The 26,058-nt window shown below is 39.3% G+C and overlaps 5 protein-coding genes across 5 annotated transcripts; 1 reads left to right on the top strand and 4 right to left on the bottom strand.

The window, feature by feature from the left end:
* Positions 1–1,753: 1,753 nt before the first annotated feature.
* GCK72_014771 (uncharacterized protein) lies at positions 1,754–2,086 on the bottom strand (the record flags this gene model as incomplete). Its single annotated transcript, XM_053730453.1, has 1 exon — positions 1,754–2,086. One exon carries the CDS (start codon positions 2,084–2,086, stop codon positions 1,754–1,756), a length of 333 nt encoding a protein of 110 aa, XP_053585225.1.
* A 2,590-nt stretch (positions 2,087–4,676) lies between these two features.
* On the bottom strand, positions 4,677–4,973 carry GCK72_014770 (uncharacterized protein; the record flags this gene model as incomplete). The annotated part of the gene is made up of 1 exon (XM_053730452.1): positions 4,677–4,973. One exon carries the CDS (start codon positions 4,971–4,973, stop codon positions 4,677–4,679), a length of 297 nt encoding a protein of 98 aa, XP_053585224.1.
* Positions 4,974–5,217: 244 nt separating this feature from the next.
* Positions 5,218–5,433, bottom strand: GCK72_014769 (uncharacterized protein; the record flags this gene model as incomplete). Its single annotated transcript, XM_053730451.1, has 1 exon — positions 5,218–5,433. The coding sequence occupies one exon, from the start codon at positions 5,431–5,433 to the stop codon at positions 5,218–5,220; it is 216 nt and encodes a 71-aa protein (XP_053585223.1).
* A 6,191-nt stretch (positions 5,434–11,624) lies between these two features.
* GCK72_014768 (uncharacterized protein) lies at positions 11,625–13,740 on the top strand (the record flags this gene model as incomplete). The annotated part of the gene is made up of 8 exons (XM_053730450.1): positions 11,625–11,745; positions 11,806–11,947; positions 11,995–12,124; positions 12,171–12,299; positions 12,342–12,615; positions 12,664–12,761; positions 12,818–12,883; positions 13,633–13,740. 8 exons carry the CDS (start codon positions 11,625–11,627, stop codon positions 13,738–13,740), a joined length of 1,068 nt encoding a protein of 355 aa, XP_053585222.1.
* A 9,921-nt stretch (positions 13,741–23,661) lies between these two features.
* On the bottom strand, positions 23,662–24,883 carry GCK72_014767 (uncharacterized protein; the record flags this gene model as incomplete). The annotated part of the gene is made up of 4 exons (XM_053730449.1): positions 23,662–24,141; positions 24,190–24,548; positions 24,594–24,714; positions 24,761–24,883. The coding sequence occupies 4 exons, from the start codon at positions 24,881–24,883 to the stop codon at positions 23,662–23,664; spliced, it is 1,083 nt and encodes a 360-aa protein (XP_053585221.1).
* Between the last annotated feature and the right edge of the window lie 1,175 nt (positions 24,884–26,058).

The following is a 26,058-nucleotide window of genomic DNA, read 5'->3' as shown; positions in this document are numbered from 1 at the left end:
CGATCCGTTCCACAACTGTAGTACTCGGTGTTGCGGGAGTGTTCTAACCTTCCCAGTACAGCCGGGAGAGCCATTTCGTTATTTGCTCCGATATTATTGAGTCTCTTCGACCCATTCGTAGTATCGGTTGCTTGTGTGTTGGCTGTAGTTCCCACGATACTGGTGATCGGGAGAGACGTGCTGTTTACTCCTAATGGGTGAACAGGTAGTGCTGGGGACAGGTTGTTTGATAGTCTTTGACTGATCTTCTCAATCGTGGACCTGACCCGTTCCGAGACACCCGCGTGGTTGATCTGCTGGAGATGAGCTTTCATTTCCTTTCTGATGGCGTCCTGCCTTTCCTGAGTTTCACCTCCTTCGCCGACTGAATGACGAAGTTCGGCTTCGAGCTCTTCCAGTCCGGGAAGCTTGTCCTTAAGAGTTTTCTGCTTCATTGCTAGAATGTCGCTTTTGAGCCCTCTCGTGTCCCACTCAAGAAGGGTGTCCGCTTCTTTGCGTTCGTCATCCGCTTTTTTCACCGTTTTTGTTGCTCTTTGGCGAAATCCTGTCAGGAAGTTCATCGTCGAGCTGGGGAATTGCTGATCCAAGTTCTGCAATGAATATCCGCTTTAGTTAGTGGATGAAACGCACAAGCGTTTAAGATGTTGGGCGATAACGAATGATTGACGACGGAAATAAAAAAGGAAAGAGTGTTTGCTCGAAAATTAAATGAGCTCGTGGCAATCCGTCCTCCATCGCTTGCATCGCTTGCATCGCACCGACGTTGACGAGTTTGAGCGTGGAGGGCTAGAAGAAGATTGTGCAGACGTCTTGGTATAAAACGTCCCTAGTTCTTCTCGGCTGAATGTTGACGTTTTGGAGGTTTCCTTGCACAGAAGGTTCGCTCCGGTTGTCGTAGCAAGAAGTTGCGAGTCGCTAGGAGCGTCGGGAGTTCTCTCTTGACCTTCTTTTCCCTTTGTGGCTGCATCGGGATGATTATTCAGCTGTGGATCCATTTGATTTGCATCCTCCTTCGCTGGGGGACGATAGATGGAAAAAGGTAACGCAATACTTTGAGGAACAGAGATCTTCTCTCGGTTCTCGCTGTACTTTGTCCTCGCTAAGCGCTATGTCGTATCCTTGTTAGGTGCAAATCTTGAGCCTATGGAAGAACTCCTTTCCGACGTTTTCCTATAGATGTTGCTTCACTTTAGAAAGATGTTCCAGTTTATGGTCCTTGTCGACCATGATGTATGCGAACTTGGAGTGATGGAGACTTTCTGGCCAACACCATCTCTTCGATGGAGCTACCTGACTTGAAAGCTTCATGCACCTTGTGATGATGACTCCGTTGATCTAATTGCTCGGGCGTATGTGGGTTCCGTCTCCCTTCAGATCCTTCTCTTTCAGCTCCTGTACGTAGTCTCCTCTTGAGGCGATGTCCTGTTAGTGGACTCAGGTTGTTTTGACTGGGCAATGTGTCCTCAAGCTGGGGATGCAGATTGACCGAATCCTGACTGTTTGTCCTAGACCGCAGGTAACGTCGACGCCGTTGAGCCTGGATGGTTGGACCGAGACTTCTGTCGGCCTGTTGCGAGTCTGTCTCACGAACTCTTCGTTCGTGGACTTGTCCGTCCTCCTTGCTGTTGTTGATAGCTTGCTGGTTGCTTCTTGACCATTGTTGGGAACCAGAACTTCCTGTTTGGATTTCCGTCCTTTATGGGAGTCTTCAACTTCGAGTTCTAGCTGGGCATCCGGAAGCAGATGTTGGCCCCTATGAAGTGTATACTGGGAAATGAAGAGCTGGGTTGTAACGGTTCGTCAATGAGTTGATAGTCGTGAGTTTTTTCTCCTTCGACTCAAAGAGTTGATGTTCCTTGCTCTTCTTGTCGGCTCGTCCTTTGACCATCACGAAGTGTTTGACCAAGTACTCGTTGAGGGAGTCGTGCTTTGGTTCCACCTCTTCGGTGATTCCATACTCCTTCGGAGAGTGGCTGTTACATGAGGCTTCTTTCCTCACTGGCTGGGTGAAAGACGTCTCGACGAGCATCTTCTCGTGATTTTTTCTTGCTTCTCGTCGTAGCTTGGCCAGTATGGACTGCTTCATCTCTCGCTTGATCTCGTTGGCTTTGTCGGCGAGATGATAGAATTTCGAGATGATCCTCTTTCTCTTCGACTGGTACGAGAAGCTGTGTGCGAGTTTTTTTTTTTACACCAGTTTGTCGCTTTTGACATCAGATTGGTTCGTGCCCTTGCCGGAATCATCTTCTGATTTCGACGACGTACCAGCTTCCTGCGGTCCGACTGGCTTTGTTGACATGTCCAGCTGGGGGATGTGAAGATCTTCTTGCTCTTCTTGATCTATTGTCATCAGCTGCTTGAAGATAAGGATCAGCTCTCCGTTGTCTTCCTTGATTCGAGATCTTGTTGAATGCATTTCTCCTTCTCCTTGAGCGTGGCAAGACAGCAAACCATCTTCGTGGCAAATCGGTATACTGCTACAGGCGCGAATCCTTGTCAAGAATCGTTCCTTGAATGTCTCCAAGTGACTGATGTGTTGAAGATTCGATTGAAGGAATTTTATTGCAATTTTTGGTGGGTCAATCGAACTGAATTTGGTCTGTTCGATGTTCCGAGTCACGTGAACTTGTCAATTTTATCTGTGGGGCGGTTGATTAGCAAGAAAGGATATTGATTCTTTCCTTTTCCCGCAGCCGCCGAACATATTGCTCCAAATTGCCATAATTACTGCGTACCGAATCCTCAATATTCGTCCCTCTTCGGGAAGAACTTGAAGATTTTCCAGATCAGAATTTGTAATTCTCCTTGTAGTTCTCGTGATCCGATTTGCTTGGGATTCCGAGGTTTCAGCTTGTTGACGACTCGAGAATCGCTCCGTCGGTTTTGAAGTGAAAGAACGGATTAACTGGGTTATCTCCGAACATCTCAAGTTTCCTCACGTAACTCTGGCCAGGTGCATGTGGTTGATGAGCTGAGCAAGATTGTCGTTGGGAAGGCGTGTGAGTAGGAACTGTTCGAGCAATCTCCAGAGCCTCTACGTGTCTGTTGCTTGCAAAGGTTCGCCTTGACAACCTGTTGTGATTCATCTTCTCTGAGAGTTGCAGTTGTCTCTGGACTCCTTGGTTCTGGGTGCTGGGGTCTCTTCGACCTTCGTTTTTATCAAAATGACACGCTGTTCCTTCCGGAGCCATTGGGTATCGTAGACGTTCCCGTAATAGTTGACGCAGCATTGTCTTATCTTCCTGTTCCAAACCAATCAAACAAGAAGATGTATTTTCGGTTTGCGATAGCGTTGCTGTGATCCCGTTCACACTGACTTGGGCTCGACTCTAGCTGTTAGTGCTGGATCAGATGCGAAACCTGATAAGGATGTCTTCTTTTGCTGCTGCTTCCTTTGTGCTTCCTCATGAGCAAGCTTTCCATTGATCTTCTCAATGGTCCGCTGAACTCTTCCCATGTGGTTTAGAATCCGTGACACTTCAGCTGAGGCACCATTTCCAGACGAGTCGATTCGTCTTGATCGCTTGGGTCTCCTTGCAGAATAAGCAATTTGTTCCTCTTGTCCACCAATGACTGTCTCTTCTCGAACGGGGATTGTTGTTTCTTTTCCTTTGTGGAATTTGCCATGAAGACTTTGTTGTCGCTACATCATTCATTCGATTCCTTAATAGACGTTGTCCGATAGACATTGTGTCTTCCGCCATTTCAGATGCGAATGATGATCGCCCAAGCTCCATGCTCTTAAGACGTTCGAGGAGGGAAGGCTGGGGATGGTCAAAACTCTTCGTTTCTTCTGCAGATGAATGATCAGTATTGTTAGTTTCCTGCACTTTGATTCGTGATTCCAGTTTGTTGAAGACCGCATCTTCATGTCCTCTTCGGACTGATACGTATAGATGTTAATGTGATGAGTTTAGATAAAATTTGAGTTGCTGTGACAGCGTGGGTGAATGGGTTGAAGCTTGCAAAGCTTTTGACGGAGATTTGTTTGATGGGTTCCAACCCGTGTGTTAGAATTTTTTGGCATTTTGGCTGATGGCTGCTTGACCGTAGTTGCATTTTGACTGATGGTTGTTGACCGTATTAGCATTTTGAATGATGGTTGCTTGACCGTAGTTGCATTTTGAATGATGGTTGCTTGACCGTAGTTGCATTTTGAATGATGGTTGCTTGACCGTAGTTGCATTTTGAATGATGGTTGCTTGACCGTAGTTGCATTTTGAATGATGGTTGCTTGACCGTAGTTGCATTTTGAATGATGGTTGCTTGACCGTAGTTGCACTTTGAGAGAAGGCTGCATGGACCCTATTAGCATTTTGAGTGACGGCTGCTTCAACCATAGGTGATCGTCCTTGTACTTGACTTGATTGGTGCAGTCTTTCAGTCCATGTCATCGGGAATGTTGACTTCGAGGAGTCCTTTCGGCACTGCCCCGCGCGTTGGGCATTGTCTAGTGGACTTCTCTTCCGTTTGATGAACTAGCGTGATTGGCCTGTCGTCCACGTCTCTTGAAAGAATCCTTGTCGTTGGTTTCTTCCTCCACCGTAAACGTATCCGTCTTTCTTTCCTCTACAAGTCTTTCCAAGTGCGATGGGGGGTCGCGTCGTATCCCTCATTCTTCTCCTTCAGAAGTATGCTGGGGGTTGATTCGAACATTGACTCAGCAGCTCAAGCAGTTAGAAATTGAGCAATACGCTTCTCTTCGAAGGTCGCACTGAGTAAGTCTTTGCATGTTCCGTCTGGTCTGGTTCTGTTTTCCACCCGTCGAACATGCTGGGGGCGGGGGTGAAACATTCCTGCTCCTTCGGAGCATCGTGCCTTTCCTTCCGGTTTCTTCGGAGTCCATAGAATCTCCATCCTCCTTTACGGTGTGGGTTCTCCGATGTCCCTTGCTGACCAGCTTGTATGCAAAGGCATTCATTTTGTTTGGATTCCTCTTCGGAAAGACATGCAGTGCGTTCTCCGTCGAACATGCTGGGGGCGGGGGTGATTTCTCGGTTTCGCTCTTCGCGTAACCTATACATTCTGGCTTTTTCCCTTGTCCCTTGAAGACCCAGCTTCAGATCAACTCTTCGAGAATTCCTTATACCTCTTCGGCATGCGGTACTGCTCGAATCAACGTTTATACGACGTTTTGGAGTGACTAGATGATGTGCTCCGGCTCACTTGATTGCGTGTGATCACCGTTGCAGGGGGAAAGATCATCATCTAGCTTCATCACTCCTTCAGTTGCGTTGTGTTGCCACCGTTCCTGTTGTTGTTGGGATTTATTTGAGGAACACCCACTTCGACTTCCGATTGAACGGCTTTTGTGGCTTCTTCAGCCCCATTCCAGTAGCTGCCTTCTCGCGGCAACTTCCGATCACTGTCTACTGCCTCCGATTGATTCTCCTCTTCGGAGAATCTGTGCAGGTTCTTCTGCGTCACTGTCATCGCTGTTGATGACCCCTTGGAGCTACGTCGTCTCCATCGCGTCCGATTTTGACTTTCTTCTTGCTGTCCACAGGGCATCGATCATCATGATGAGTTCTTGTGCTCTGCTCGGATGAAGCAGTAGACAAATGATTGCATTTGATGCTTTCGTCCTTATCGCCAGCACAACGACTCTCTTCGAGCCGAGTGCTGTCGACATTCCTCTTGAAATTGCATCATTGTCGCTAACGCCGCGAATCTCTTCGATTCGGCTGGCGAAGCTCCGCTTGAAGTTGACATCAACTATCAGAATGGCTTCTACACATTGCTCTCACACTCTTCTATTATTCGTGAGCTGGGGAGCGTTTCGCAATAATTTCGAAATTCCGTCTCATAAGCTGAATGCTCGGAAACCTGAAATTTGTATAGCAACTTACAATTACAGCGAAATCGCTCTGCTTTTGGTCCAGAAAAAAAAATTATCACATAAATTGCATCATTTCTTTTCGCCGACGACCAATTGTTAAATAAAAATCGATAATCCGCGTCATCGAGCTTCTTCTTTGGACAAAATCGGCTCTCCTCTTCGAAGAGTCGATTTTCTTTGCTTTCCGGCGAATAATAGTCGAAAAAAATCGATAATCCGCATCACCTCGGTTCTTTCTAGAAAAAAAATCAACCATCCTCTTCGGAAGATCAATATTTTTCCTTTCCCGGTCGATGCACCATGTGGAGACGGGGATTTGATTGGCTGGTGAGGCCCGCACCGTCACACCAATAGAATGCGGATTTGTGGGGAAAAGTTCCAGAGAATTCCTCGTAGTAGACGAGGTTGTGCATCGATAGAATAGTGGTGGTTCGGTTCAGTGGTTTTAAGAATAGAATGTAGTGAATAATCGGTTTATTAGGTAAACCTAGCTGGGGGAACACGATAATAGAGAGCGGTGAGCGAGTCACCGTCCCATAGGTGGGGAATATGTGAGAAGTGAGTAAAGAACAAGAGCGAAACGATAGAAGAGAGTTTCGCGGGCAAATTATAACGTTCTGGAAGAATCCCGGGCGTTTCGCGCCAAGCTGTTGGCAACAGAAGTTTTGTCCAGTGGAGCGCAGTTGCATTATCGCTTCCAATCGCGAGTTATCGATTGGAGGCGATTTCCGGTGCAGATTCCACAGATTTGAGCGAGAAGTTGGGGGAGTTGAACACACAATATATTGTCAGAATTTATAGAGTAAATTCTGGCTATAAAACTAATCTCTTCGATCAGAATATAGCGCGAATTGACCCGAAGTTGATGAGCAGAAAGGTCGCGTAAATAACAACCCAGTTATGGGCGCGACAAATCTAGATCAAACCCAAGTCAATCCCGCTTAATCATGTGAGAAAAGTAAACAAAAAATCCGTTAAATTCTGAATTTTCTCATAAAAGGGCACGAAGAACCAGTTGAATAGAATGGCTCCCGGAAGATAAACGAGAAGAAGAGGCTTCTCAGATTTCGTCTCTGCGTCTCTACGTCTCTCACACTATTTTCTCGTCTCATTCCAATGTAGTCAGAAGCGTGAAGATGCAGAAATGGCTTGCGGGAAAAAAATAAAATAAAAAAGAGAAGGGAAAGGCCTTCAATGTTTTAGGAAATCCGAGAGAGAGAAAGAGCCGTTAGGAGGGCATACATTCAGTCTGGGTCCCTTTCAGAAGGCGTGCTCTCTCGTCTCAATTATATGCTTGCTGCTTCTTCTTTTTTTTCCAATGGTCCCAGACGACGTTGACGTGAAAAGAGGAAAAAGAAAAAGAAGAAGAAGAAGACTACTCTTTCCAATCCAGAGCAACTTTTTTCGAGAAGAAACCAGGAAAGAGAGACGTTTGTGGCTAAGCCTTTTGATGAATCAGTAGACATTTCTTTCAGGTTTTCGACGGATTCTTATCTCGAAATTTTCATCTTTTCCTCTCTTTTTCATCTATTTTTGTTTTCTTTTTGTAACTGATATTTACGAATTCTGAACACAACAACACAACGGAGAATTGGAATGAAGCTTAGATAATTGGAAATAAAATAGATGACAAAGTGAAAAAAATGGAAAAATAGGAGATTTTGAAAAAAAAGTCAATTTTTGGATTGCCAGGAAATGTGCGTTTCATTCAAAGCGCCCTGAATGATTAAAGCTACTTAATGGTGTGAAGAGTCATCAAAATTAGAGAAAGTTTGTTAAAAATAGCAATCAAAACATGAAGATTTAGGTCCAAGCCCTACTAATATAGAAGATTTCCGACAATCTATGTATAATTTAATTTTCACTGAAAACTCAAAAAACAGTATCAAACTAAACTCAATTTTTCTTGATTAATGCAAAATTCGGTTAAAGAACACAATTCAGAAGATGGTAGACGAAAAGAGAAATAGAGAAGAAAAGAAGAAGAGAATAGAAGACGTCCGAATCACTTCGCGAACCGGTTTCCCAAAAACAATTCGTTGAAACACGAGAATGAATCCGTCCATTTTTTTCGGTGGCATCGGCGTTGATTTACGAGGAAAAACTGTCAATAAGCGATACGATACGGAATTTTGATGAGGCGTTTCAGAGAACGAACGGTAAAAAGTAGATGAAATGGGTGTGGAGATAGAGAGAGAACTGGTAGATAGAGACAGGTTGTAAATAGAAATTGGACGTTTTTTTGCAGAAGAGGGACGTCATCGGGAAGTGATTTATGTCGTCGAAGAGGTCAATTCAAATTCAGTTTTTATTTGAATTTTCTAGAAACTCGCAAAATTTTGATCAATGATATAAAATGAGTCAGAGAGTGAATGAGAGACTGGTCTGTATTTTTATAGAGAGGGAATTATGAGAAACAGGAGGTGAAATGACATCACTGGAGACGTCATCGTTTGAAAAAATAGCAGGAAATTCAGAAATACGGTGGGATTTCTTGTAGGGAGAGGTTTCTAATTTCAAAGTGCTCACGGAACTTGACGAATTATTTCTTGAATGATTTCAGTTTTGTTATTTAAAAAACCAAAGTTGGTGTAGTAAGAGTCGCTTTAACTTGAAGTCCGATTTTGAGAACATGCATCACAAAGAGCCAGAACGCTCCAAAAAGTTTAAGATCGTGGTTTCAGATAACGGAGAACCATTATCTCATCTGATAACTTTTTTTCCAGAACAATTATACCTGAATGAAGTGGAACAGATCAAATTTAGGTTTGAGAGTTCTGTGTGGGAGTCAGTTCAAGTAATTTATTTCTACACAATTAAAATTATTAAGCAGTTCGAAAACTCGGTTAAAAACTCAAATTTTGACTTTCCATCTGCAACTTTCATATATGAATTCCCGCTTGGTAGCTCATGAAAATTACTCTGACTGAACCTTAGAACTGAATCTTAGAGCACTGAAGCGCTCATAAAGCTCACCAAGAGCACACAGTTTGTATTCATCAACCGATCGGATCCTCAATATGAGAATGAAAACGTTTATAGTCTAGTAGTACTTTGGCAGTTTGATTTCACAGCATTCCCAACTGATCTCACGTTTTTCTCAATTTGATAGCGTTCAAAAACTAATTGATTCCATCTTCTAAATCAAGATCTCTGTTCTCTCAATAATCACTTCAATCATTCTTTGAATCGAACATTCAGTTCACTCCAAAGAATCATCAAAAACAAATAAAAAAGGAAACCTTGATCGGTTTGACCTAATGATTAATCCAAATGATAACAAGATGATTGATGAGAGAATGAGACTAGCGTGACTTCCATTTACACTCAAGGTGATTTATCACAAGTTTCCATCTTCTCTGTTTTTTATTTTTCAGTTGGAAAATCGGAAACTTTTGTAATAATTCTCGTTTCACAACTTCTCAGATAACATCTTCTATCGAGAATAACCATCTTATTATGATTTTCAGTCATTTCATTTTCAGTGTAAACGACGTAAAATTCAGATTCCACTTGTGAAGACGTCACTTCTCTGCAAAAACAGAACACCCAAAGATCGTTACTTTCAAACTACAATTGATACGTATTTTTCAGACGAAAAGGGATGAATGAAACATGGAAAACGGAGAAAAGAAGAGAAGGAAAACCCGCTTTTCCGATCAAAATACAAGAATTCAAATCACCAAGAAACCGTGTTTTTGACCTATTCAAATGATAAAGAGGGATCAAATCAAAGTTCAAACAATCTCTCGTCATATCTCTCGATTTATTGACAACTGAGAAAATGAAGTTTCCTTCATTGAGGGTTCTTTCATATCTTGGTCGAAAAGCGTAATTGGTTCTTCTTCCATGCTATCTGAAATTACATTTTAAGAGATGATTGTGTTATCAATGGAAATTGTTGTAATTTATTGTTGCACATGGAAGTAAATGAAAATTTATTCGTTTACAGAATATTGAACACCTTGAACAGAAAAATAACATTTTTCTGTAGACTTTTCGGTCGATTTAACAATACCGGGCAGCAAAATAAAATATATCAATTCACTGGTTTCGGAGGTATTCGTCGAACTTTTGGTAAACACATTTTTCGATTTCAGAAGTGAAAAAGTTACCAAGCTTAATCGAAGACAGAACAAAATCTTCTCAACGAATCTCTTTTCTATGGAAAAAAACTTTTGAAGATCCATAGAGAATCATGACAAATATCTGTAAATAATTTAGTTTCCTATTTTAATCGGTTAGAAATTGAGGCTTTCGCGCTTAAAACATTTTCAGTGTTTTCCAAAAATGTTGCTGGGAAAATGCTATTCCATGTCCCAATTCAATAACCCACCTAAAATTGTTTAGTCTTCTATGATTCTGTGATCACTTACACACGTTGGTAAGGTAATGGCTTGTTAGGGGTCCACACTTTGACCCCGTTTTTCTCGAATACCAGGCCTCGAGAGCAAAAACTGAATTTATATTTGAAATCAGCGTTTTCTCAGCTTTCCAATGATATAGGTCACGTCCCATAACTCCATACTGACTCGGTGACCTTCCCTAGTAAGAATTCTATCAACGTTAGATGTATTCTTATTTTGTTTCAGAGAACAAGCATGAATCAGTCAACCTGAAACAGCTGAAAAATTTTAGTGACATTATTCGGACGAGTTTTCTTCCGTGTTGAACTAAAATTTTATTGGGAAACAACTAGAATTACAGATCGAAAACCTCAAATTTGAGCTTCGACCCACAACTCTCAGACCAACAGACTCCATAATGTATGCATCAAAGTGCGAACATTGTATTTTGTTTGAGAATCTCCAGAAACAATTCGACCTCCACTTTTTCTTCTTTTTTCTTTTCATTTCGGTTCACTTGTACTCCTCTTTTGATCGAACAACGTCATTGTGATAACCTCCGTGTTGTATAGTTCAAAGCGTCATCATGATCTCTCCCTCCAAACACTTTCCATTTATATTTGGAGAGTGTTTTTCGGTCAAATAAGGAGGGATTTATGTGAGAAATAAAGAAATGACGAAAGAGAAAAACAGAAAGATCAAAAGAAAATGAGAGAGTAGTCATGGAAACGAGAAATAAGGAGCCAGACGATGAATATAATCTGAAGGAGGGAGGAGGGAAGAGGAAAAGAAGAGAGCATATATATGCTCATTCAGAAGAAAAAGTGATAGGGAAGACGGCGGCGGTGGATGATGTCTTCTCCTGAAAATGCAATATTAATATGTCGAGTTTGTGATGATTCGAATGGTCAACCACATTATGGAACCATCTGTTGTCCGTGAGTTCTTTTTTTGAAAGTTTTCGAGTAGTTTCATAGGAAGAGGTCTAGCAAATTTTCAATCTTAGTTGCAAAAAATAGTCTCAAAACATCTTTTGGCATCTTTTGAAACTCCAAAATGTGCTAGTTTAACGAAATAAGATTGCTTTGTAAACAAACTTGAAGGTCAATTCATACTCTTTAAAAATCTTGGTTTTCATTGTCTTTCTTCTTTTTTTCTTAACAAAACCGGATTATGAACATATTTTTTCATTTTGCTCCGCTTTTGAATGACCTGTGTCGTTTTCCCCTGATCTCTGAATAAAAATCGAGTTAATTTCCACTGAATACAATTACTTGGAATCGAGTCTGAAAGGAAATACAATAGAGAGTAAAACTATAGACTATGAAAATGTGTTTTGTCTATACGTATTCTGAGAATTGAGGTCTCTGCTTGAAACAGAATCCCTGCTATTACAGTGATTTTCCAGAAGCTGCAAAGGATTCTTTCGTCGAGTGTACATGTCTGAAAAGAAGTTTGAATGTTATCGTGGAAATATGTGTGTAATTCAAAAAGGAACTCGTAATATCTGTAGAGCTTGTCGGTACAAAAAGTGTCTTCAAGTTGGGATGAATGTTAAAGGTAATTTATGAAAACACAAGACACAATCCCTTCGAAAAAAAACAATCTTATCCCTTCAAGATATCCGCGGAAAGTACACCTCACCAAGCACGGATTGCGAGGTATCGAGCTCCGCGGAGAGCACTCCAAAGAGTTCAAAGGACACCGAAATGGGCGTGGCCGAGGCGATGGAGATGGCACAGGTTTATATGAATTTGGAGAAGTGAGAGAAGGAATTTTAGATGAAATTTTGGAGATTTAATGTTTCAGATACTGTGAGAATAATTATTGCGAATCGAATATGTGCAGAGAGGAGGAGAATCAACTAATAGATCGAATGTTGGGTAGTAATGTGCTGGATTTGATTCAGAAAACGTCACCGCAGTGTCCACGTTTCAAAGTTAGTGGATGGTTCTAGGTTTCCAGAACTCGTGTATTCTTTTCAGAGAGAGTGGAAACCGTTGGAAATCTTAAATTTCGAGAATTTCTGTAGAAGTTGGTCTAGATCCATTGTTCATTTTCTGGATTTTGCAACTCGATTTCCTGTCTTCAATCAACTTTCTCCAACTGATAAGGTACCCATCTATACCTCTCTTAAATTTCAAACTTGATTCCAGCGTGCGTGGTTTATCAGTCGTCTTGCTCCTTGCTCATTCCTCACAATGGCTTATCAAACAAGAGTAGAAATGTGTGAAGGTCTTCTTTTCGGCTGTTCAAATGTCTATCCATTGAAATCTGATCGATGGATTTCAGTGGAAGATGAACATTTGAGATCTCTTTTCTCTTCAATTACAGAGACAATGTTTTCATTTGTAATATATCCAATGATGAATCTAAAAGTCACTGATCTGCACTATTCACTTCTCAAAGCGTGTGTTTTCTTCTCAACAGGTGAGAACTTTTCCAATATTTTCTCTGTTATTGTCTTCATTTTTTCAGGAATTGTGGTAACTTCAGTGTCCGATAAGGGAATGGAAATAATGAGAAATGAGTACACAAAACATAAAAATGCACTTATGAAATTGTTGATGAATGGGGTACGTATTTTGTGTGTGTCTGATCGAATTTTAATTCGATTTTCTTCTTTTTCCAGGTGGAAACTTTCAGTGAACAAACAGATATTCTATTCCAAGTCCAGGACGTACAGAATGCTTTGGAGGTAAGGAGTTAGAAAACAAGTACAGAAAAAAAAGAAAGTGTAAATAGAGAGTACATGAAGTATGGTTGTTGCAATTGAGCTCTGCCGAAATCGTCCTATTCGGTGGAGCGCATTTGTAAGAGCAGTACCGTGCTAATAGCTGCTATTCTCTATAGTCCGGAGTGTCATCATTCTTCCAAAAGATAATCAAAAGCCTCCTCTCAAAATAGAATGCTTTTTTCCAAAATCACAAGAACTTTCATCTGATGAAAAGAGATTTCGATCATCCGCTTTCATCCTCATATGATTTCAACTTTCGAACGAGATTCCTAGGATTTTAACTCAAGACACATCAGAAGAAATAAGACGATTATTGATCATTGAAATCCCTTTTAGTGCTTTTTAAATGATTAAAATCACGAGCAAAAGCTCAGGATTGTGAGAGAAGGATCTATTTTGCAACTGATCGGATTCGGGTTCCATCATTTCGAATAAGACTTTTTGAAGCTTCCGAACGAGATTGAGACAGCAATCAGAAGAGATTTTTGATAGTTACCGTATTCAAACGCCTCCATTTTCTGATAAATTGTGAACTCGTTGTTTACGAATAGATCAAAAGACCAACGAGCACCGTCATAAGTAGAAAACAGTGATTCGCCCACTCCCTTCCTCATCTGATCTCTTAATCCAGAAACTTCTTACGATGGTTTTTGTTCGTTTCATGAGTTTCAAAATCTATTTTCCAGTCAACAATCTTAAAATACTTTCAGCGCGTCTCAGCCCACTTCGATCAGGAAATTCAATATTTTCATCTGCTGGGTCTTCCGATTGTGAAAAAGAATCTTCTCGTAGAATGTCATATCAATAAAGTTTGCTAAATCAAATCATTTTTGAATTATATTAGTAGTTTTGGAATAAATTTTTTCAATTTTCTTGGATAGTTCAATTTTGCCATATAAGGTCTGAAAGTGAAAAAAAGAGTAAATAATGGCAACAGATACCGATCATGCGGAAACAAGTGAGAATCAGTTTACAGTTGAACACGAAACTTTGTTCTCTATAGAAATCGTTCAACTTCTCAGACAACCAGGAAGCCATCAATATTTTACGATTTCGTATTCAATCACGGCGTTGATCAGTTCGTTAACAACTCTTTGTACGAAGTCTCTAATCATAAAAATGATTTATTGAAGAAAATTACACTGAACATTTCTGTTTTACGTGACTTGACTTTGATTCTGTTTGTGGATCTCACGGTTGAGATCCACAAACTAAGGCTTTGAAGGGGACGCCCCGCTATGACTTTTATTTTTAAAATTGGCAACGGAAAAGATGGCTTCTGGAACTAGACGATTCACCGGTAGTCTAACGGTAAATCTTCCAGTACCGTATGTCAACCATAAAAAGCTTTGTGAAAATCTGATTCTGATTCTCTGGAAAAGTGTTTCTTGTTCCATAATGTTATCGATAGATGGTCAGTCTTTTGACCAGATACACTTGAAAATCTCTCTCGTTTGCCGAACATTTCAAGTGGATAGGAGTCTCTCTCTCTCTGGATATCACATACCAATGTTTTCAATATGTTCACTTTTTCTTTGTTTTTCTTTCTCTGATTTCAATGAATCAGATAATTATGTTTTTTTCGTGAAAACTGTCATCTCAAATGCATTTAGTACAGTGCCTTCAAAACATCTTGAATTTCTCAACACAACAATTTCAATTACGTGAAATTTGCATATTGAGTCATTAATTGTGTAGAAGAGAAAGGGAGTAGACAAACAGACCCAACTCCCACCCTCTTTCCAAATTTGAATATTCCGAAACGAAAGCCGTCACGGTGTCGAGTTACAGCCACTTGGTGACCATTTGATAGAGTGAGTGAGTTGGAGAGACGCAGAGAAAGGGTGTTCAGGAGAAACTCTATTTCAGAACTCGACACTCTTTTATTTTGACTTTACGATTCAAACAAACGGGTCCGCTCCAACACATTTAGTCACTTATTCAATGAGTTTGACCAGTCATTTGGTACGAAGAGAACTATTTTCAGTTCGATTTCTGAGAATTGTTACTGTTCTGAAATTCCAAAAATTGAGTTATGAGATTGTCAAAATAGAATTTCCTACCTTGGTTTTCCTAGACTGTTTTCATAAAAGAATAAGTGAAAGTTACTCAAAAGAGACCGGACAAAACAACTAAGTTTTTTAGAAAATTGCCTTTCATCGTCTTCTAGAGCATCCGCTCGCTGGTGCATAATGTATGTAGCTAGATTGCGGACTTTCAAACTCCGGGACCTATTCAGATACTGTTCCATATACTTTAACTGTATATGTCATGAGTTTTTTCCTGTCTAGTTTATGTTCTGATCTACCACAATTTCCCATTGATCCATTTGCCAAATGAATCCATGAAATATCATTCTGCTCCTCCCTTTCAATTCATGACACAAACTGTATCGACTCCTTCTTCTTCCTTATTTCCGCCTACACTTTTATATCCTCTCTTTCTATGATTTCATCCATTATTTCCTTTCTCTAAATATCTTTTTCTCATCCAATGTCTCTGGGTAGACTCAAGGCAAAACGGCTTTTGTATTTTTGCGATTACACTTTTTTTGCCTGTTGACGAGAGAAGAGATGCACTGTTTGAGCAACAAGAGAGAGCTCGAGCTCCTCCTTCCAAAAGATTCTTTGTTTTTTGTGCTTGCTTGTTTGAGGTGTCTCTTTTGTGAAATGCAACTTTTTTTCGCATTTTACCTATAGAAGAGGGGAATTGTAGGCGGAAAAGACGCGCCGCACTTTTCGTGAATTCGATACTTTGTCGAGAAGTGAGGAAGCGGATTTTGGAATTAGAAAGTCTAGGTTTCGTGGTTTTTTTTCGAGTTTTGATCTTACTTTTTAGGGAGAATACGGTTTATTATAATCTGATTATCAGTGTAACTTCACGAACTTCATCATCAGAGTTTTGAGACAACTGGTCTTCCATGAAGTTGTTCTTCATGGTATTCCAGAGTGTATTGATCTCCCAGGAAAGAATCGGTTCTAGAATTCAATCAAGATACCGTTACAGATTAGTTAGAGCTATAGAAATATAATTTGAAACCAGCTCGTTCCTTGGATATACAGATTTCGCTTTTGGAATATTCTTCAAAATGATTCATGATAATTATACCGTAAAATCTGTAGTAGAGGCGTGTCTAGCGGTGTCTGTTCGCATATCTCGGTTCCCAAAGGAAATATCAAAAAGCTGCTAATTCTAAAAATATAGCTTAATATTCATAGAACATTTCTTTAGTTGAAATAATGTTCATATCTCTAAAGGCAGCCGAGATAATATGTTCCAAACTCTTGCTAGCGGGTGCGCCTCAATCGCAGGTTTTAAGGTCGTTTAAAAAACTTTACATTTAAATTTTTAAAATCTGATTCCGCACACATTCAGTTTACTGGACCACCACATTAGTCCATCCTCATTTCGTCATTGTACCACTCATTCCACTCTCTATTTACTTCTAAAAACCATTGAACCCTATCGTCATCTCTCCCTTCTCCCTTCCTTTTCATTTTCTTCAGCTTCTTCCCAAAATAAGTTGTACAAACTTTATAATCAAGCCGTTGATTCATCGTTGTTTCATTCATTTGACTCCTCCGTTCGTCCATAAATTATCTCTTCACCCAATTGGTTCCTTACAAGTGTCTCCATCGGCTTCTCCTTCCCCTTCTTCTTCTTCTTCGTTCATCTGATTTTATCTCAATGACAATTGGGCAAAGAGCAACCAACTTCCGCAGAGGGCAAATACTTTTGAGGTCCCTTGAGCAATTGACCAATTTCTATTCGTTCCTTTCCCTCTCTTTATTAGTTTTGATAATCGGGAATAAGGACCCTCTAGAATAGATTATTGCACAAATAGATGCCTACTGTATTCTCTTTTTTCTCTTTTTTCTCACCTATCTTTTTATTTTTCTCTTTTTGTGTAAAAAGCGACCGCCCGAAAGACATACGTCAAAGGGAATGAATAGGTCAAAAATGAAAGGTTCCCACGATGATGCACCACTATTTGAGATTGATGGCATCGCAAAAAAAGAGAAAGCAAGCAAAGAAACACTACCCTTTTCAATCGGTTTTTTGAATTGGCCTTGACTAATTCATTTGTTTGAGCAGAATTATGAAATCTGTGATGAAATTTCGAATGGTTTTCTTTCAGAACTTTTATTACCTTATGAATTTCGTGAAAGCTTACAGATTTACAGTATCAACCAAATAATGATTTCCTAGTTTTTAGTGGAAATCCGCTAATTTGGAAGTCTATCACAGATTCTAACTTCTAGAGCTTCATTTGTGAAGGATCCGTGCAAAGAAGATTTTATTTAAGTATGGAGATCTTATTTTGTTCTATACATTCTACATAAATTGGGACCATAAGACTATCTGAGACGCTGTGATACACTCTCTAATTCAGAAATTTCACACTGACAGCAGTATAACGAAATCTGAAATCTTGCTGAGAATCGAAGTAAGAACTTTGAAACCAACTTTGAAGATGAATTCAACAGGATCATAGCTCAACACCAAACAGTTCTGAAAATAAGAATTTTTCAGTTGAAATATCTAGAATCCTTGTGTGGAATTCCGCTGACCTGTCATCTGAAATTTAAATTCTTGAGAGACTGAATTCTTCAAAACATCTGAATGAAGAGATCTCTGAATCTTCTAAATCCATCTCAACTCTTCAACTTCTGACCATCAATTATGTACCTCTCTCAGATGGTTGTCATTTGTCATCGTCTTCTTCTCTTCTTCGTTTTCTCTGATTTCATATTTTGTCTGTTCGCTATTTACTCTGTTCTTCCGTCAATCTATCATGTTACAAGTCATGAAACCCGAGATGGACATTGCTTGTGATCAGCCCAAATTTACTCAATTTTAAACAAATTTGGACAATTCATAAAAAATTACACATATTCAGAGGGAAACCGGGCAGGATACCTGGCAAACACCATCTGAGCTAACAGAATAGAATACATATAAACTGTTTCTTCTCTCTGCGTCTCTTGATCTCTATGTGTGCTCGTCAAGAGCCATCTAAAGCCACCTGCATACAGAAGCCGCCTTTTCTGCGTCTCTCATCTTCACAACACTATTTCTCCTGTTCCCCTCTCTACCGTTCAATGTAATCACCGCAACTGCCGATGACTCTTTTCTCTTATTCACCGCTCTCACACGTTTATTATAATTTTTGTGTATTTCTAACTTTGATCACTTTTTGATTTTATTGGAACACGATACAGTTCAATCAAAATAACTTCTAGTTTCTATCGTACCGTACATCTCTGAAATGCTCCGAACATTTCACATTTAAACTTGAAACCTTCATGTTTTTCCAGTTTCGAAAATTTCTCATCCATATTTTTTTCTTACAAAGAACTTTAGCATAAGACAGTTCGTTTCAAAAATTTGAATGCACCGTTATAATTACGAAGGCTCTCTACTTGATCCAATTGTCTTTTAGAAGTCAATGAGTGGTCACTCCTTAAGCAACACACCTCTAATTACTCTCCATTCTTCTTCTTGGCTCCAAAACCACTTACCATTTGTCACCTCCTTCTTTTCCTTCTTCTCGTTCTTCTTCTTGGGTCTTACCCTTCGTTTTCTACTTCTTCCCAAAATGTTGACATAGTGCTCCTCCTCCTTCTGCTGTCCACGCGGTGCCCTTCTAATTTGATTCTCTTTCTCAAAATACGTCTGATTAACGTATAAGAAGACGAAGAAGGCATTTCGTTTCGCACCCCGAAAATTTCGGAAGAAGTGTTGTGTGGTCGAAATGAAGGAGAAGCCGCAAAAGAATTAGAATAGGATGAAAGAAGAAGAAGAAAAAGGGTCCGATCGAATTGGGGGAGGGGTTTAAAGAAAAAGGAAATGAAGAGGGTGGGAACAACGAAAAAAGAAGAAGACGGTGTTGGTGGTGATAGAAATGAAAAAGTGTCAGAAAAAGCGCCTTTTTTGATCCATGGAGTACTGTATCTGTTTCGGAACGTTTTTTTTTGCAAACTTTGAAATTCAATATCACCATATCCGTAGCCCAGAAGATTCTTATCTTCACACTTTGTCTAATTTTATTGTCCAAACGTTGTCGAAAGTTTAAGGTATTTATTTATTCAGTCGGACTAGAAATTTCCTGTGAACTCATGTTTTGTACTGTAGAAGAACGTGCAAGTTTTGTAGAACTTTCCAGTTAGCTACACTGTCTTCTAACTTTCGAAATATTTCTGAAACTGGAGGTCAAGAAGGTTACTGTAAACTATTTGGTACAAACATCCCCTAACTGAAAACCGGAAGTACTGTATCTATGCACAATCCGGAATCTAAAAAAATTTGGAAGAGAGACTAAAATCGTTTCGAACAATTCAAAAAGTGAAGAGAGATAGAGTGTAAAAAGCGGAAAAGCAAATAAAACAGGAAACTGAACCGTTTTCTGTTTCGCCCTCTTTTCCCCCCAAACTCTAGACTTTCTCCATATTTTTTTGGGTGCTTTTTCGTTGATGCAACTCCTTACAGAATTCAATTATATTATGCGTACTGGCATACTTGACCAACCAAAAAAAAACGGCATGAGAAAAAAAAAGTTGTTAGAGGAGACGAGTGGGGGGGGGGGGGGGGACCCAAAAAAATGTTGTTGTGTTGTTGGGTGCAATAAATGGTTGTGGAGATGCTGGTTGGTGTCGTCGTTGTGTGAAAAAGCGAGAAGAAGAAAAAAGGAAGAAGAGCCGAAAAGATATGCGACTGAGATTGTCGCCGGGAGCAAGAGAGCAAAAAGAAGAAAGAAGAAGATGGGGTCTCCATACTTTTGTGTGGCGACGCCTTTTTCATTTCAATCGTCTCCAGAGACTTTCCTCCGTTTTTTCATTCATTTCCACCTTTCCTCTCTTCATCGAAAAAAAAGTTGAAAAGAGTCAACAGATTTGGATCTGTGGTGACTCCTTGTTCTTATTCAATCGCATTTTATGACCATCTGTCGCCGTTTGGCACGTCTTCTACTCACTCATTTAGGTCCCCCTCCTTCTCCTATTCTTTTCTTGTCCTTTCCCGCCACATTAGCCTTTTCTCTCTTTTTTGATTGCATTCGTTTTGGGGTGTTGGTGGTGGTGGTGAGAGCTATTCTGGAGTATTTCTTTTTTGGAAGGGAGAAGAAGAAGACGTTTATGTGATTGTTTCTCTATTTCAACACATATTAACAAGTCGTTGACAACTCAACTTTATTGCCTTTTCTCTTGTTTCTCTTTTTTTTGGATTTCCGGCAGTGTTGATTTCTTATTGTCTGAAATTCTTCTGAATTAAAACTGGGACTGTTTTACATATTTTGTTTGAATATAACTATAAGTCTCTTCAATTTTCCTCGTTCAATATGGTTTCTACAGTTAGAATCTGTCTAAGCATCAATTTTCTTTTTTTCCCTTTTAACTTTCCAATTTACCAACCTTTTTTGATTTCCGAATTCTACATAATCTCAGTTTTTCCACAATAAATGTTCGGTTTATTTATTGCTTCCACTAGAATACTACTCATAAATCTTTGGTTTCCTGTTTGATTGGAAGACTGAGGAAACCAATTTTCCTTTCTATTGTCGCTACACGATTTTTGGAACTGTGCTCCACTGAAATTCTCTAGATAGTTACAGTAAATCGGGGGAGCGAAGTTGCGAAGTTGTGAAAACTGTGCTTTGCAAACTCAAACTTCTAATTTTAAATTCAAAACTTTTGATTGGAAATTTCTGTAATCTTCTAAAACTTCAACCATCCTTTTCTCCATATTTCCGTTTCATTCCCTGTTCCAATTCACCCCGTATTCACATGATTTCCATTATTTTGAATTCCAATATTCAATTTTTTTTGTCTTTGTCTATCTGATTCTTAGTCATCATAATTCCAAGTTCAAAATTTGTTATGAAATCCTGAACCAGTTTCTGTCAAAATTCGAACCCAAAATTAGAGAATTGTATTTTCGTTCATCCAATCAGTTGTTCTCCAATTCAATTAAACCTCTTCTCCTCTTTCCGTTCTTTTTCTTCTTATTGCACCTGTTCTTTCCAATTATTTCTTTCTCTTTTCTCTTCTCTTACTCTCTCTTTTTTTTCTATTCTGAATCCTCATTGAGTTATTGGATTGAAGCATTGAGGGTGTCGCAACGACAGTTAATCAGGTTATGACTCGTTGTGTTCGGTCTTCCGATGCTAATGACTAGTTACCGAACACCCCGTCTATTCTCTCGTTTCCCATCATCCAAATATATCAACAAATCCGATTGAAAAATGGCCGACTGACCGTCGCCTTCTCTACTCCAAACGCCCATTCAAAAAATCTCTGTTTTCACATGAATCCCTTTACCCTGAATCCTGGTAACCTTGGAATTAATCATTCTCATGTTTTTTTGAGAATTTCGAAACAGTTTTATAATGAATCTCTTTCTCCGTATTCTGACAACATAATACTTTACAAAGTTCCTTTTTCTTCTTTTTTCAGGAGATTAGTTATATGTTTTTTGGGAATTTTCGTAAGTTTTTGACACTTTTTTGAATAAAAAAACGTTTTGGCAGTTATTACCGTAAGTATTACCGTAAACCTTCGCAAAAAAGTTTTTCGATTTCAGAAGTTGAAGTAATTTCCAGTTGAAAATTATCAAATTCCGTGTAAGTCTTCTTATAAATTACGAATTCAATCGCATTAATTTGCTATTTTTCTTTTTCTTTCTTCTTTTCTCTTCTTCAAAAAACCAATACCATTTCAACTGAATGAGAGAGAAACCGCTTTCTCAAAAAACCCTTCAAAACCATTTTTCCCACGGTTTTTCTCTACTACGACGAAAGAAAAAAACCATTGAATAGATCCGTCATTCACCAATTTTTCATCGTTTTTATGAGTAGTAAATGTCCAATTGAGGAGAGAACATCTGCTAGCATTTTTATTGGTTTTTGAGGAGAATTTAGTCATTTTCTTAGGTCAATTCCATTTTGGGTGTCTATTTCAAGTAGTTTTAAATGTCTAGAACCCGAAAATAATATTCAAATTCTCCTCGACGATACTCCTTACCAACCGTACCAATTCGTACTAATCCGCCCCTTTCTGCCACGTCATTGATCTGTCTGCGTCTCTCTCTCAATCCAATACTATATCTCCTCTTACGTCATCATGTCTCCATGAATCAGTCACCTCGAGTTCCCTCTCAACCTTTCCTTGAACATTAGAATTTTTACCCGTTCATTTTCTTTTCTTCCTTCTCATTTCCCTCGACAAGTTTCCCTTTTTTGAAAATACTTGTGCTCTTTTATGGATGAGCATGTATATGTGATGTGTAGTGAAGAAAAGAAAGAATCCTTCCGTCTCCTTCTACTACTTTCCTTCCAAACCATCTCTCTCTATTTCTCTTCTATCTATCCCCCCCGTTATTCTGTTTTTTTCCGGTGATCTGTTGGCGCCTCGTTCGTCTTCTAATTCGTTTTCGGCCCACTTGTCATGTCCTTTTATCTCGTTCGTCTCAACAATTCACCCCCAAAACTTTGGCGCCATTGGTTCCTCTTTTGTCCCGTTAGACACCTCCAAACGGAGAAAAAGTGAGAGAAAGAGATGGAGAATATAATTTGAGGTAGTTACCAAATAGCTGTTCTTTTTCATGCCACCTTCTCCTCAGTTTCTCTTTTTGTTTATAGGAAAAACTTTGGCTCTTGAAACTTCATTCCTTCTTTTTTAGAGTTTTTCTATCGTATTATTTCTCATCAGTACAAAATCTTAACCAACAAAGCCACCCGGTTGAAAAGTCAATTAGTTGCTCCACCCCTTTCTGAAATTTCTTTCTGATCGATGTTCTTTTTTTCTCCTAGATAGTAATCGAACACTCCGAAAAAAAAAAGAAATAAACAATTTTGTTTTGAAATCTCGAAAATCTCTGACTCATTTCGTTTTTTTCCAGTGTTTCAACCCCTCCCGTTGCATTGTTTCCTCTATTTCTCTTTCTCTCTCTTTGTCATTCGAAAAGCATGAGTCAAATCATTTTCTGATATCCATCAGTGTTATTTTATCTTTTCGTGATGGGTGGCAGTCGACCGTTCGTCTTCTGTCCTTTTTGTTTTATGACCGACCCTCTCTACCCGAAATCGGACACGGGGAGTCTCTGCAGACAGATATTCCTTTTTCTGATCCTTTTTCTTTTCACCCATATTATATCGATACATCAGATGAAAGCCACTCTTTCTCTGTACCAACTTCCACTTAATAATTCATTCTTTTTGATGTTCTTTCCACTACATTGGCGGCGTTCCAAAAGCAAGATCGATGTGTTATGAATAATGAGAAGAGAAAGAAGGCAGCTTTTGAAAACTGCCAAATTTCATGACCTCTCTATATGGCTTACACTCATTTTACGACCTTCTTCCGTGACACTGAGAGTAATGTGAAAGAAAAGAATTTCGAGAAATCTGTCCGATCGACTTAGCACAATGTGCCGGAAGTGTATAGCCTTCTCACCAAAAACTAGTTATTTTTTCTTCTCTTTCTGAAATTTTTTTGTTCCAAATTTCAAGAAATTTTACCGAGTTTTAAAATGATTAATATATTTTACACATTCTTCTTTGATACACATTTATTTACTGGAAACATTCTCTAGTTACATTTTTTGCATATTATCATGAAAAATTGTCAAAATTGCGAGTAGTTGGAGAAAGTTAGGAATTTACAATTGGAAACAATGTTACAAGCTTTTTTGTAAGAAATTATAGATTTTTGATATACCAAGCCAATAAGTTAAATGAGAATCATCTAATAGTAGGATCTCCGCGTGTTATTATGATTCGATAACAGTGTGATTCCATACTGATTCAGCGTCTGATCACCATATTGATTCAACGATTGAGCGTAACTGGCTTCAGAATTCTCCTTGTTCTCTTCATCATTTTGAACATTATATGTGATTTCTTGAATTTCTGACTCTGCAGACATTTGAACTGAGCTCCGTGTTCGGGATTTCTCGCGATCATCACATGCTTTCTTCTGATATTTCTTTTGATCGTCGGATAAATTCTCATCAATTCTAGCTTCTTTGCGTTCACTTTCACTTGGATTGTTTCTTTCGTCGATTGTGCATCGTCTTCTATTCGAGGCACGTTCATCACGATGATCTCTGCCGCTTCGCCTTCTGGATCTATCATCCCTTTCGTATGTAGAACTACGTCTTTTATCAGAGAGAGGTAGATAGGAATCCACTTGATATTGAATGCGCCTGCGATTTCTACGATAAGCCTGTAAAAACTATAATTTTGCACGGAAACAAACGAAAATAAGTGTTACCTTTGACTTGAACGGCGAACTCCTTCTAAATATTCTTCCTGTTTTTTTCTGCGCATTTTTCTCGTCCTTCACATCATTCAGTCTTGCATCTGATCTTAATGATTGCGTCAGAAACGTGGTTTTTGATGAAGTATTGGCATATATCCTGTAAATTCCTTCCGAAGGCATTTCGTGTTGCTGTGGGAGTGGCATATTACAGAAACCGGTAACGGGAAGTATTTTAAGATAATTTTTCGTGGAATTATCGAGAGAATGAGAGTCGGATGCACGGTTTTCAGTAAGCTCCGATAGTTCTCGTACTTCATTCGAATTTGAGTTATTCCTCCATTCTGTTTGATTGTCCTCTAACCTCGAGCTCCCTGAATGTTGAAATGTTAACTTTTGAAAATAAGCGATGATCTCACTAGTTGTAATTTGATATGCATTATTATCTGCAGAAGTTGAAGGTTTGCACATCTCAGCGAAAGTAACTCGGTATTTCTTTCGATTCATCCTGGAAATGGCTGTCGATAAAATCCCTTTCTTCTGAAAAATGACAGTAATTTCTTTTAAATAAAAAGAGTAAGCATACCGTGTTTGATATAAGAGGTTTTCCACCTTTCACCGAAGAAGTCGAAACTGGTGGATAACGATTCGTCAATATAAATTTTTTGGAATTCTTTATGATTTCCATCGTTGCTTTCGTTGGCGGCATCTCTTCGAAATATTGAAAATTTAGAGATTTTCGAAATTGTGATGTAAAAACGACAGCTCTGAACGAGGAAAAATGAACCTGTTGCCGAGAAAGTCGCCAGTCGTTTCGCGCTTCTCTATGCGCCTTTAATACCGTACTGTCCGCGAAAATTCTCTGAAACATATGTTTAAACATTTATTGTTCCCTAATAATATTTAACAAAATCAACTCTGAACGTTTTCCTCCATCGTCTTCTTATTATTTTCTCGATGAAACTTTTCATTATCGCTGAAAGCTGAAAATGGTAGTTTGCATGCAATCACAGTTTGCAAAAATTTGCTTTCGTTACAATTGCAAGTTTTATATTCTATGTTATTCTTAACCATATTTTGACCTAATGCCTTCGTAAAAGCCATTCGTGTTCTTTCATTCTTGTACTACCCACGCATACACGTCGAATAGGTGACATCTCGTGCGTAGAACATTGGAGCAATAAAAATCGAGTAGCGTGACGCGAACGCATTCTTTCTCTCCTTCATCCAGAAGACACGCGTCCTTGAAGGCGTCCATTTCTGTTTTCGAAGCGAGCTCGCTTTTTGTCCAGATTGCAAAAAACCGAAAGGCGCCTACCGGTAAAGTACAATTCCATCGGCTGCGCAGATTGTGTCGGTTGCGGACTGTCAACGAATACACACGTCTATCACTCCGTTGACTTCTTCTCCTCCCGCCTTTTCTCTTCAATCGCATTCTCTTTTTTGCATGTATCTCTTTTCACCTTTCAGTTGATTATTAATGTCCAACAAAAGCTAAATTCTATGATTCAACTGTTTTATTGCTGCACAGTGACAAAAACTCTTGAGAAATACGAATTACAATCGTCCAGTTCTAGCTATCAACTCCCCTATGTGAATTAAGGTTGAATCCTACAAAAAATGATCGAAATCATAAGAAAACATAAGAATCTTCCATCGTTAATCCCGTCAAAACTGCTTCCTCATGGTCACTTTTTCGGTCAGCGGGGTACATTCCCATGAATTCTCGCTTTTTTCATTTGCATAATCGGAAGAGAACCTAGACCAAATAAAGACTTCTTTCTTCTTTTGGTTTTCTCCTAATTCTTTTCATTTCGCACTTTTCTCTCTTATCGCCCTTTCTAACCTAATTTTTGAATCTCAAAGTAAACTTCTTACTGTAAC

Source organism: Caenorhabditis remanei, chromosome IV (genome assembly GCF_010183535.1).
Source record: "Caenorhabditis remanei strain PX506 chromosome IV, whole genome shotgun sequence".
NCBI lineage: Eukaryota > Metazoa > Nematoda > Chromadorea > Rhabditida > Rhabditidae > Caenorhabditis > Caenorhabditis remanei.
This window is presented reverse-complemented; position numbering and strand designations above follow the sequence as displayed.